This window comes from Aulonocara stuartgranti (assembly GCF_965226115.1).
Source record: "Aulonocara stuartgranti genome assembly, chromosome: 7".
Lineage (NCBI taxonomy): Eukaryota > Metazoa > Chordata > Actinopteri > Cichliformes > Cichlidae > Aulonocara > Aulonocara stuartgranti.
This window is the reverse complement of record NC_138945.1, coordinates 67,602,446-67,615,489: the sequence shown is the minus strand read 5'-3', so window position 1 is coordinate 67,615,489 and position 13,044 is coordinate 67,602,446. Positions and strand designations below refer to the sequence as shown.

The following is a 13,044-nucleotide window of genomic DNA, read 5'->3' as shown; positions in this document are numbered from 1 at the left end:
GACACGCTACACTCAATCTTTGACTAAGTGATTGAAATAGATGGTCAAACTGCGTGCCCTGTAGCTGCACAGACATTCCCACATTTTGAATTGATTAGGGACAGTACAGAGGGAGTCGCGACACTCACAAGCACGAAAAACCCACCCAGTTGTTGGTGCGAATTAAGTATGATAAAACTGTGGAGCTGAGCCTGGTTAAAGAACGAGATGAGTTGGGGCCAGAGTAGTAGTTCTTGTGGTAAAGACAGATGTGTCGCCTACCGAAAGGTGAACGAGGGGTCACAGTTGGACGAATACCCGATGCCCCACATCGACGAGCACCTGTAAGACGGGAGGGGAAAATAAAAGCACAAAGAACAAAGCATAAAACTGAGTCCTCTACATTTTTATTAATAATTTATTAATTATGTTTTTTTTCATGGTCATCACACTAAGCCATCCAAATTAATTTGACGCTGGTACTTTTAGTGTTTTTACATGTAGCCGATTAAGTGGAAAGATTCCAGTGTAGTCTGTACATAATGTGTTTTGGCATCAGTGCAGCTACTCATCCAAGTCAAATACTTCTTGTCAGTAATAACAATTAAGTGCAAGAAAGACTTGTGTGAAACTGAGTTGACTTTCTCCGTACATGAAACTGAAAATAACCAAACAAGGATGTAACTTCTGTAAAGTGAACATAGATGGTCATGTTTCACCTCAGTTTATGTTTTAGCAGAGTACATTTCATCTAAAGACTTAAATGAAAAAAACAAACCTTTATAAATTGATGATTTCAGTAACTTGTCTTGCATGGTACTGTTGATCCTAACACTGTAATCTCTGATGGATCACTTTGGGATTTGTGGAAAGACTCAAGCTCCCCACAGCTGATGATTGTAATTATTCTCTTCCTTAAAAGCCACCAACGTGTGTTTGGCGTCCACCTTTGATAAAATACCGCCAAAGTCAACGAAATGCCCTGAAGCCTCACCTGCATTTGGATTTAGTGTTAATTAATGTTAGCATGCTATCACCTGCTAAAAACTGCCGTGCTAGCATTGTAATTATGTTTCTTAGCATATGTCTGTGAAGGTTCTCAGTCATCCAGGTCATCGTAGTCAAAGGAGCTTGCAAAGAAAAGCGTCTGGACTTCTTTGAGTTGCTTGAAGACGTTTCACCTCTCATCCAAGAAGCTTCTTCAGTTCTAAGGTCAAATAGTGGAGAGTCCCAGATTTAAACCCAGTGGGAGTTTCCCCCTAAAGAGGGACCAAGGACCCCCTGATGATCCTCTAATCACCTGAGCCGAGGTGTGAAACTGGGTGTGGGTCCCAATCAGCCAGGGTTTCGGGTGAGCTCATTGTGAAACCTGGCCCCACCTTATCATGTGATTTCCTGAGGTCAGATGGCCCAGGATGTGAGTGGGCATTAAGGCGTCTGGAAAGGGATCTCAAAACTGGATTATAGATGGCAGAGAGTTGGTGTCGTAAACCCCGCCTCTGTTCAAAGATGGTCGCTCACAGTGGACATAGATGGCTTCTTTCACTCCTCTTTCAAACCATCTGTCCTCTCTGTCCAAAATGTGAACATTGGCATCCTTGAACGAGTGACCTTTGACCTTTAGATGCAGATGGACTGCTGAGTCTTGTCCTGTGGCTCTTCTATGTTGTGCCATGCGCTTGTGAAGTGGCTGTTTGGTCTCTCCAATGTAGAGGTGAAGGTTCAAGGTTCAAGGTTCTTTATTTGTCACATGCATAGTTATACAAGTATAACACACAGTGAAATGTAGCCTGACACGCTCCTCGACATGTGCAAAAATGGGGGGGGGGGGTGTAGAGGAAGAACATTATATATATATATATATATATATATATATATATATACACATATATACACATATAGTATATACACTGGGTGAATGTGCAGTAGTAGCAGCAAGCAGGTGAATTCTGTACATTAATATGAATAGACATTGACTATTTTACAGGATAGACAATATAAACATATTTAAAATTAAAGGAATTGAAATGTACATTGTGCCTTGGTTTAGTGTCTGGAAGAGTCCTGTCTCAGTCAATTATAGATGATGTGAGAGGGCGGGTGTGTGTGTGTTTAGGGCACGGATGGCTTGGGGATAGAAGCTCCTCTTGAGTCTCTCTGTCCTTGCCCGGAAGATGCGGAACCTTCTACCAGATTGCAGAAGTTGGAACAGTTTGTTGCCAGGATGGGACGGGTCCTTCAGTATCTGCTCTAGTCCGGCATCTCCTGGTGTAGGTGTCCTGAAGCGGGGGGAGAGCAATCCTGCAGCAGCGTTCTGCTGTACGGATCACTCTCTGGAGAGCTTTTTGGTCCTTCACACAGCTGTTCCCAAACCACGATGTCATGTTCTGTGTGAGGATGCTCTCCACAGCGCCTGTATAGAAAATCCTGAGGATCTTTGGAGAGACCCTGAACTTCCTCAGTTGTCGTAGGTGATACAGGCGCTGCCTAGCCTTTTTGGTCTGAGCATTCCTCGCTGCACTGTACAGCAAACACCACATTGTTAAGTTTGTTTTTAGGAGTTTTGTCTTTTGGGTGAACCAGTTTCTGTCTGAGTGTGTTGCTGGGTCTGAAGTACACTGGGATGTCATGCTACACTTGAATCACAAGAAGTACTGCAGCATAAGGAAAACTGCAAACATTAATATTTAATGTAGGCCAATACAAGATCCCTCAGTGAGGTAAAGGAGGTAAACTAAATAAGTACAGGATAAGTCTTATATGTTATCAGTGTTTGCCTTATGTCTTATATGGGTATTTTTGTGAGTGCTCACAAAGAATACAACATATATAGTCATAAAAAAAGAGGCCACAGTGGACTGCAAGCCATTACGTGAAATAAGTATTTGATCCCCAAATAAAGCAACACTTGGTATTCATGGAGAAGCCTTTGTCACGGGGCAGGATGTGTCTTGAAGTTGGTCACCAGGTTTGCACTCATCTAAGGAGGAAACGTGTCTCACTGCTCCTGACAGAAACTCTCTAAATCCTAAAGTGTTCTGGCTGAAAGAAGGAGGTTCTCATCCTCAATGTTATGGTTCATGGCTGAATCCATTGGCCCCTCAGTAGGTAAACAGCCCCAAAGTAATGTTTCCACCTCTGTGATTGATTGTGGGGATGATGGTATTTGTGTCCTAATCAGCATTTCTCTTCCTGGGGGAAACTGTGGTTTCCTCTGGGTTGTAGGCGATCAGATGCTTATTTTACTCAGTGAAATGGAAATCAGTGGATAATGTTTTGTTTTTGTTTATTGATCTAGCTATGTTTTTTTTTTATTTCTAGTGGATGTTCTATCTGTGTCTGTTATGGTGTCAGTTATTTTATGGTCATTTTCAGCTACCAAGCATCATTGTTACGTATAGACGAATATAAAACACATTTTTACTGACAAATGGCTTTGTATTTAAAGAGCGGTGAGACAACAGCACATCATTTGAGCTTACCTGCAGTTCTATGAAGAACGCTCTAAATAAAAGTTAGTCGACAACTGGAAAACAAAATGTCTTTAACTCGTCTTTGTGTTCTTTCACACAGCTGGAGGTATCGACCACAGACTACAGTGGAAACCTTATCGAGGGACCACAAGTATTCAGGATTAATGTCATTGACCAAAATGACAACCGTCCCATCTTCAAAGAACCACGGTACACAGGAGAGGTGCTGGAGGGATCCCCTACAGGTAGGTGACTGTTGAGGGACTCTGGACAGAACTGAGGTCTAAATGGGTTTAACTACACAATAATGTTACACATAGTGTGGCTGTTACACTTGAGATGTTCTATGATCTGCAGCAAGAAAAGGTTGTGTTGATGACATTTATACTTCTGTCCTGAGCTGTGTGGTTTGTGGCAGAGTCAGTATCACATTGCTAACCTTAATCATAAAATCACATAAAGTCCAATATCATTAGTGAAAGCAGTGAACTTCTTCTGTGCTACTGTTTGTATGAATTCAAGTATTGGTGTTTTCATATTTATACACCGCAATACAGATATGAGTTTTGTTTTGTTTTTACAACATTTACATCGTTTGGCAGCACTTTTTGGGTAATGGTATCCTTGGAAACAGAGACAGACAAATAAAGGACATTGAAGTAAAAGAAATCTTGTTGGTTGCATAGGCTCTCTGTACTGTGTTATTATTGGTATTGAGAGTGTTAAACAGCAAATTCAAATATTGTGACTTTAGTCTCTACTTTATCAGAATTTTCATTATGTGTCTACATAAGCCAAACAAGAGTTTCTAGCAAATTAAGATAATTATTCAGGTCATTTGGTAAATTACTTTTGTTATATTTTTAAATGTGGTTGCTTGAAATGTGATCTTGTCACATCTGTTATAGACTTTGCAGCTGTTGCAGTAAATTCTCTTCCCATCTCTGCTGCGAACATCTCACGGTCAAGTGTTTCAAAATAAATCATTTTGAGGCATGGCTGGCAGAGCCTTTATGAAAACTCTTCACCTTTGACTTCTGGTGTAAATGTTGATATTCTCTTAGATGTATTTGTCACTTTGTCACCATCGCTTCCTTTCCCGTTCTCTGAGCTGCTGTCACTGCTATAACTGTTGTTTTTTTAATGTGACAGCTTCGCACTTCGAGCCCAGAATATAAATAAATGCAGCTCAGACGTACATGATTTCAAAAAGTCCTATTTTGCTCACCTTCTGCCACCTGCATAGAAATGCAGGATGTCTATGCATAAAGCTGAAACTTCAGATTGAAAAAATTGTTGCTTTTTCTTCACGGGTTATATAGAACATGATTCATAGGCAATAATTTGCGGAGGTGGTAACATTTTGCACAAAATGTCTTTTGGTGCGTTCTGCCAAGTTTTGTTTGGGCGTTAAATGGTTTATTGTAGTGAACACATTTCAATTTATGTCACATAAAAGTGGGTTACTTAAGCTGTTTCAAACTTTCACAAATGGATGCACTGCTTTCTGAAGACAAACAGGAGCGACTATTGTGTCTTTTACTTGTGTCAGTGCATACGAGCAAAGTGTCATAATGTGTTTTCATCTGTCATAGTTGCGCTGTCCATGGTGCTGATGATGCTCGTGTGTCCCTGTTGGGCAGGTATACACCTACAGACCCTCTGGGAGAAATGCAGTCAATGTAAAATATAAAGTTGTATGATTAGAAGAACAAATGGTAAAATAAATACACGATGCTTCTCACTGTGTTTGTTCTGACGATGTGAACACAAAAAGCAAACTCCTAAACACCTTAATCACCAACAGAGCTTCCCGGATAAGATGGATGAGTCACCAGGCACAGGAGACACACACACACACACACACACACACACACACACACATGGCTTCCCACAGAGACGTTTTGAGCTGTTGACAACTTCATGCTGACTTGTGTTATGAATTGCTAATACAGACGCTGCTTATGCAATGGTATACATTTGGTAAGCAACAGCATGTCATTACTGGCTGTACAGAACGAGATAATAGGCCGACAAACTGCACAGTTAAATCCTGTTAGAATAATACAGTCAAAACAAAAGCGCATTTTGATGTCAGAAATCATGTCAAAAGTCTCACTGTTGAGCTCTGATGTCAAGAAAATACCAAATAATTGGATGCCTTTGTTTTTTTTGGTCTCTTATTTTGCTACATTTTCACGATGTGGTTTCTAAGGCTGAGAATGTCTCGAAGCTGCGTCTGTTGCTTGTGGCTTTTTTCAGTAATTACAGTGATGCATGTGTCTGTGTGAGGTGTTTACATGTCACTGTATGTTTCTCTGCCCACTCTGTACAAACCCAGGGTGCATCAAACACAATAATCATATTCCAGAGTGCTTTAATTCACAGCTATTCATCACCAATAACTCAAACAGGTAGCTAGTGTTAAGGTTCAAAATTGAGGAGGGAGAGTACAAACCACCCATGGTCCAGAAGGTCTTGGTCAAACAATGATTTTAATGACTACACACGTGTGGGAAGAACACTCTGTACGCCGACAGCAAGTGATCTCCAACTTAATCAAAGCATGAACAGATATTTTATAGCATCAGGGTTTGATTTACTGACGCCCCTTCATGCGTCACAGATACATTTTATACATAGATCAGATCAACACCACAATGACTTTTAACCCAGAAGATCATCTTCTATTTTCATGGCTGGTACTTTCCGTTCTTGTCTTAAAGTAAATTGTTCCTCTTTCTTGCCGAGACAACAAGGACGGTTCCTCTTTTACCGAGACACTTTTGCAGTTACAACCAGACATGACTAATCTCTCCTCTAAATAAATCTAACTCATGTGTGTGTATGTGTTGACCTCACATGCTCTTTCTCAATTCACCTGCTGCACTTTTGACCTTTCACTAGACCAGAAGCTCACTGAGACTATGTGTATGTCTTCTACTAAATAAATGTTTTAACCAAGAACCTCTACTAAAACCTTAATATAAAATGATCTGATATATAAGTGTTTTGTAAGCATGTATTGCAATTCCTTCTATGGCTCCAAGTCACTTGCACAATAGATTGTCCGGACATCGCGCCGAACAAAGCTTCCGACCCCCAATTAATTGACCGAGCTCCAACTCTTTAATAAGCACAGATATGCATTGTGTATAAAATAGTCATAACATCTTAAGGCCTTCTTAAAGCTATCTGTTACATTGTTAAAGCCTCGTCTTAGCCTGCTGCTCAAAATAACTTTCACTTCTGCAAAACTCTCCAAGCCTGTTTCCTGTCCTGTTACTTTTAGCCTTTCTGAAAGACACACACTGTTCAACCCCTGAATGCAATATAAACTCCAGATTATATTATTAATGCAATGGTAATAATGATGATAATTTAACAATAGCAGTAAAATAATTTCCCTGCTCCACACTCCCTCTCTCGACCTCTGGAACACCAGAGGTCGCAATACATTGTGTCCTCGCTCAGACCCTCTCTAGCCGTCCTCTGGCTCAACCAGCTCCCATTCGAGAACACTCCATGTGTAAGCTTAGGTTTTCTCGGTCCCTCTCTGGTGGTTCAGCAGGCCTCGAGATCTCCAGGATCCTCGCCCCTCCTGTGGTCGCCGAGATCGATCTTCTGCAAAGGAAACAAAACACCTTTTCCTGCATCTCCCTAACTTATCCTTTTTGGGACTCTGTAATCAAAAGCCTGATCCTAATTATGTTCTTAACTTATTGACTTATATTTATATATATTCTTCAACGTTACTCATCCCTTTAAAACTCTTTAAGCCCTGCTTTCACGTCCGGTTGCTCGCTCTATTTTCCTATCTGATCATCGACCCCCAGTACACAAACTGTCCACCTTTCTAACAAAAAATCATTAGAACCAGCCTATTCTACTAAAAGCTCCAAAAGAAAAACAACCACTTTAATCAATTAAGTTTAAGCATATAAGCAATTACTCCTGTATACATTTCATCATAGCTAAATGCTGCTTAAAAACAACTCCTGTGTGTTAACACTAACTTCATTTTAAAACCTCACATTTCCTATGTTATCACCTGTTTTTGGTATAGCCTTTTTATTTCATTTGCTCCCTTTAATGTAACAATACCTTCTAATTCTAATTTATCAGACTTAACCAAAATATGCTTTCCTTCCTCTTTGGTCCTTCTTTAAGTTCAGTTAAAAGCTAAATGAATTTGAGGCCTTTTGCCTGGAATCAATACTGTCATGTGTGTTTCTTAACTCTGTGTCTGTAAACGCGTGCAATCCTTCAATAACTTCAATAACTCATATCAAAAAATGCAATATGTATAAAAATCATTTCTATTTATAAGCTCTCCCCTTTATCCTAAAAATACCTCCTATGTAATATCTGTATGTGTAAGCCTACATTATAACCACTACTTCTAGAAATCAAAAAGAAATCAAAGCTGTTCTACTCCTTCAACCCTCACTAATTTTCCCTCTAAGAATTATTCACAGCTTTGAAAAACCGGCATTGTATCTTCTAAACAGGATTCAGTTCTGTCATGGTCCTGGGCCATGTTGGCCCAGTATTCTTGGTTCCTTGTATTTTCACTCCTTATTTAGGCCAGGTTTTCTGAGGTGTCCTGTTGTGGTGTTCCCTAAGTGTTTTTCCCTTTGTGACTCTTACCCCCTTGTGCCCCTCTGTCTATTTATGAGCTCTCGTCTCTCTTTATGTTTATTCCATGTTTCCCCCAGCCTGTTATGTCTGTGTTCTCCCCGTGCTCTCTGGGTGTATTTAAGTTGTGTCTTCTGTTATGGTAGTTGCTGGTTCGTCTGTGTTGTTTCCCCTCGGTCTCCCTGCGTCTCTTGTGTATTTCCCCGGACCTCCCTGCATCCTCGTTTCTGGTTTGTGTTATTAGCTTACCCAGTTTAGGTTTCCGGTTTCTTGTTTTTCCACCAGTGCTGTTTTGTGCCCACCGTTGTAAATAAATATTCACCTGCACCAAAGCTGCCGCCTTTTGGGTCCTTTTCTACAACTCCACACGGCTTGCCCCGCAAACCGTGACAAGTTCACTTTAATCCTTTAACCTTAACTTAAAAATAACAGTTTCAGTTTTACCATATCCAAATGATCAAAAACCCAAAAGGTCCTAAAATGATCCTAAATTATTAAACAATTAAATTATTAAACCCTAAACCCCCCTTTATCTTGATACATTTCATGTGTCAAGATACTATACAAAACTTAAAAATGCTCAGTTTCCCCACTCATGATCCAATCTATGTCATAAAAATAAACTTAAAACAGAACAGTTATCAGTCATGTGTTTCTACAATTAATGGTAACTGAGTTATATCAGAAAATGCCTCCCCCGTAACATTTGGCATTCTCCCAACAATATACTATAATCCCATAATCTAACCCCAGTCAACAAAACAAAACAGAAATTTTCTCTGGTAAAAACAAATTGTTTGTCCACATGTATTCATCCTCACATTCACTCACACATTCACTCCATATTTTTGCTAATAGTGGAGCTTCCCGCATCAGATTCTCCACCCTCAGCAAAATGAGCTCAGTCATTTTTTTATTTTCCATAGGAAAATATTTCTTTATGCTTTTGGACTGGATTGACTCGCATAAAATCCTTTTTACAGGGACTTACGACCTGACTAGTCCCCAGGTAGCTTTCTCCTCAGCCAATTGTAATCTGGAAAGCCCCCTTATATTTGCTCTTCCCGAGAATTTTCAGCGCTGTTTCAGGCCTGCTTAGAACAGAAATGAAAAAATAGAGCTGATTGTTAGCTCATAAAAACAAAACAAAATCACCTGACAGGTTTTCTTTAAGTGCACTGTTACAAAATAATGGGCCCGATTTTTAGACATGTCCATGTTTCCTAAAACTCCCTCTATTAAAAACAAAAACAACAACAACCCGAACCTAACTGACAGAATCAACCCATCACCACAACAACCTTAAACACACAAAAGTTTTGCCACCACATAATTTCACCTCCTCAATACACCGAAAGTCTCATTAAAACCACACAATTTGCACACAAAAATCACCCACTTATGCTCTGTAACATACTTACATTCAGCATAAGACCCCCTTACAACAACATATCACTAAACTATAAATTATTTCCTACCCAAATCTGCACTCCTCTTGTCTGCCGTGCTTCCTCTCCTGAAAGTCACTTCCTCAGTCACACACACACACACACAGCAAGTTCCTTCGTCACCACTCACTCCAACTAATTTGCATACTGAGTCATCTCTCAATGAGTTGCTGTAACAACAGAAACATATGTTTAAACATTACCAACTCATTAAATCATTTTATTTCTTTCTACAGTGATCACTACTTGATCACTCAGTACGAGAGCACTCCTAAGTCACTCTTTTAAAACTACTTTAATCACCGTTTCTTTTTTCCATAACTCACTTTGTCATATAGCTTCTTTTGAGTTATTCCTCAGCTTCAAACTCAAGTGTATTTCATTAACCATTCACACCATTCTACCACTCATACAAGTAGCAAACTGATCTTCATTGCGTATCTTTGTGTTCTAAGCCAGGTTTAATCAGTATCTATACAAATAATCATCATGAGCTTGTCTTGTCTTTATAAGGTTAATGCATTTTCTGTTTGTGTATGTTAATTTGCATATGTTGCTTTTGCAGTGTGTCAGACTCCTGCACAATTTTGCCTTTAAACAGTCAATTTACTCCTTCCCAAATTTACTGACCCAAATTCTAGTTCCCCTTAAATAACAGCATTCCTGCTCCTCAGCCAGAAGTCAGGGCTCCACTTGCCACTTACCCCCTTCGCCTTAGCCCAGCGGCTTTACCCTTAAGGTCCCGTCTTCTTCCCTTCATCTCACCCGTGAGTCTGAGCTCACCGGGACTGAGTGAGGCCGAGTAATCGTGGCTGTGCCTGCCTTAGGTTGTCCCAGGGTTTCGAGGTGGGATCTTACCCGTCATGGGCTATCCAGCCTTCCATACTCGCCTGATACGGGGCCCAAGTGGGCAGGGGAGGGAACACACTGGCTCTGGAAATTAAAGGAGTGTACGCTGCTTCCTTCATTGCATCTTATATTAAACTATCTCACTTCTGACTCCTTCCTAGAATAATTTCACATATGGCACTTTGTGTATGTGTGTTTTCTATTCATTAATGTAATTGTCAGTTATTTTCTCTCTTCAATTTTACTTTTTTATCTGTTTGTTTGTAATGTTCTACTTTAGTTCTACTAAACCTTGATGTAAAAACAATACTCCCTTATTTCACGCACACACTCTGCATTTTGCCTACGCACACTTTGCCTCCGACCCCCAATTAATTGACCGAGCTCCAACTCTTTAATAAGCACAGATATGCATTGTGTATAAAATAGTCATAACTGCTTAAGGCCTTCTTAAAGCTATCTGTTACATTGTTAAAGCCTCGTCTTAGCCTGCTGCTCAAAATAACTTTCACTTCTGCAAAACTCTCCAAGCCTGTTTCCTGTCCTGTTACTTTTAGCCTTTCTGAAAGACACACACTGTTCAACCCCTGAATGCAATATAAACTCCAGATTATATTATTAATGCAATGGTAATAATGATGATAATTTAACAATAGCAGTAAAATAATTTCCCTGCTCCACACTAGAAAGAGGATTCGTGAGGTTCACGTGGTTGCCGGTATTGGTAGCGTAACAACACCAGTGGCTGTAGTGACTTCAGACCTGCTCATAACATATAGGCAGAGTTTGATTATTGTACGGACATATCTCATGTGTCCTGAGCACTTGTGAACCTTTGCAGGTAATATCCTGCTACGTATTTTAAAATTCACCAGAAATGTCCAGTACTTGAAAAAATACAGACTTTTGAAAATGGGCTCTTCTTGATACACCCTGTACTGGACTGTATATGTCTGAGCCAGTAGCAGCACCAGTAGCAGCACCAGTAGCCTATGGGAATTAAATAGGAAATATGACAGGCAGGAAAATCTTAATTGGTTTGCCCCACTGGGTGCAAGAGCTCATATAACCCTGGAACCATCACATCGTACTAACTTTTAGAGATGAGTTGGTTAAGCAGACAGGTTTACTTTGACTTTTCTATTTCAGTGCCAGGAAATATCATTTAAAAACGCTTACTGGGTCAGCTCTGACATCATCTGTTAGTAACCATCATGCAGCTCCGCTTGATCAAATTTAAAATGCAATTAAATTATTGTGTATTCTTTAAAAAAAAGTGCCTGTCTGAATAAACCAAAGTAGATAAACTGATTTTATTTCCAGTGTGGTGTGATCTGAAAGCTCCTTTGTGCTGTAGTTGCCATGGATGCCAGACTTAATTGAGCTCAGCGATAAGATGAAGGATGCGGTTCTGAAGACTCTACGTTTTTTTAACATATGCCTGCAAATCTGTCTACTGAACAGTCTACTTATTCAACATGTCAGCTCAGCCTTATTGATGTGTTTACGATGAATCAGTCATTCAGTTCATGCATTCAGCCGGTTGACCCTTTTATACGTCTGGTGGTCATTAACTGCAGATTGTGAGAGGATTGAAGCAAACACAAAAACATATTTGTTAATGATTATTGCACTGCTTTAAGTGCTGAAGGTGCACACGCTTCTCTCTGGCTTTTTCTTTCTTTCTTGTCATTTTAGTTGAAAAGTGGTGGGGCACCATAAAAGGGGGCAGCGGGCCACCAATAAAATGTCTTTTCTGTGGCTGTTTTTTTTTTCTTATTGGACAAAGAAGAAAATGCCGTGAGAATAGTGAGCATTATATCCAACAGTGAAGTTACTGGACATAAACTCAAACAATAAAGAAAATAAAGATTTCTTAGTTTTTTACATATTAGAATGTACAATTACATGTTTTAGATCATAAAACAACTTTTCATATTAGACGAAGACAAATTAAATACAAAATATAATTTTAAGTGATTTCATTTATAAAAGGGAAAAAGCCAAAAAAGCCCTCGTGTTAAATTATGGATTGACTGTGATTAATCACAAGTTTTTCAACCCTTTAAAGCCGGTTGGAGCCGGTGTTCTGCACGCTCTGTTTTGCGTAACTAGTTTTAAATCCCGGTAGAACCGGAACCACGTAAGCTAGCGCAATAATTTTTTTGCATATGAAACCGGAGGAGTTATACTTACATCTTATGCCATCAGCTTGTCCTCGGTCACGGTTTCCTTCCACATATAGCTTTGAAAAAACTGCATAAAAATCACTTGCAGCAACAAAAACATAATATTCCAGAAACACGCTTTGCCGATCCGATCAGCTGTTTGTAACACTTCCTGTCCGCCATGACCTGCCCAAAACTGGAAGTGACGTCATTTTGCGGAAATGTAGTTTTTTACCATCAGGGCCTCATGAGCCTATCTATACTGGTGTTTTTAAAAGTTATGTTTGACTTTATGACTTTCTGTGTCGTTTCTGGGATGCTGAGGACTCATATTGCACTGCTGGAAATAGTTTATTTTGATGCACATGCTGCTTTTTTTTGCAAATTTGCATTATAATATTTATTTTCATTTTTCCTGCAGTATATAAAAATTGGTGTATTTCAAAAATAAAACTATGAAGACACTCAAAATAAATTTCCTGTGGTGGG

At 39.6% G+C, this 13,044-nt stretch overlaps 1 protein-coding gene across 1 annotated transcript in view; it reads left to right on the top strand.

The window, feature by feature from the left end:
- Nucleotides 1–13,044, top strand: part of cdh13 (cadherin 13, H-cadherin (heart)) — a 410,738-nt gene that overhangs the window by 213,890 nt on the left and 183,804 nt on the right. The window contains exon 6 of the mRNA XM_082540060.1: nucleotides 3,553–3,697. Coding sequence (XP_082396186.1) covers nucleotides 3,553–3,697 — 145 coding nt within the window. The remainder of the gene's footprint in view (nucleotides 1–3,552; nucleotides 3,698–13,044) is intronic.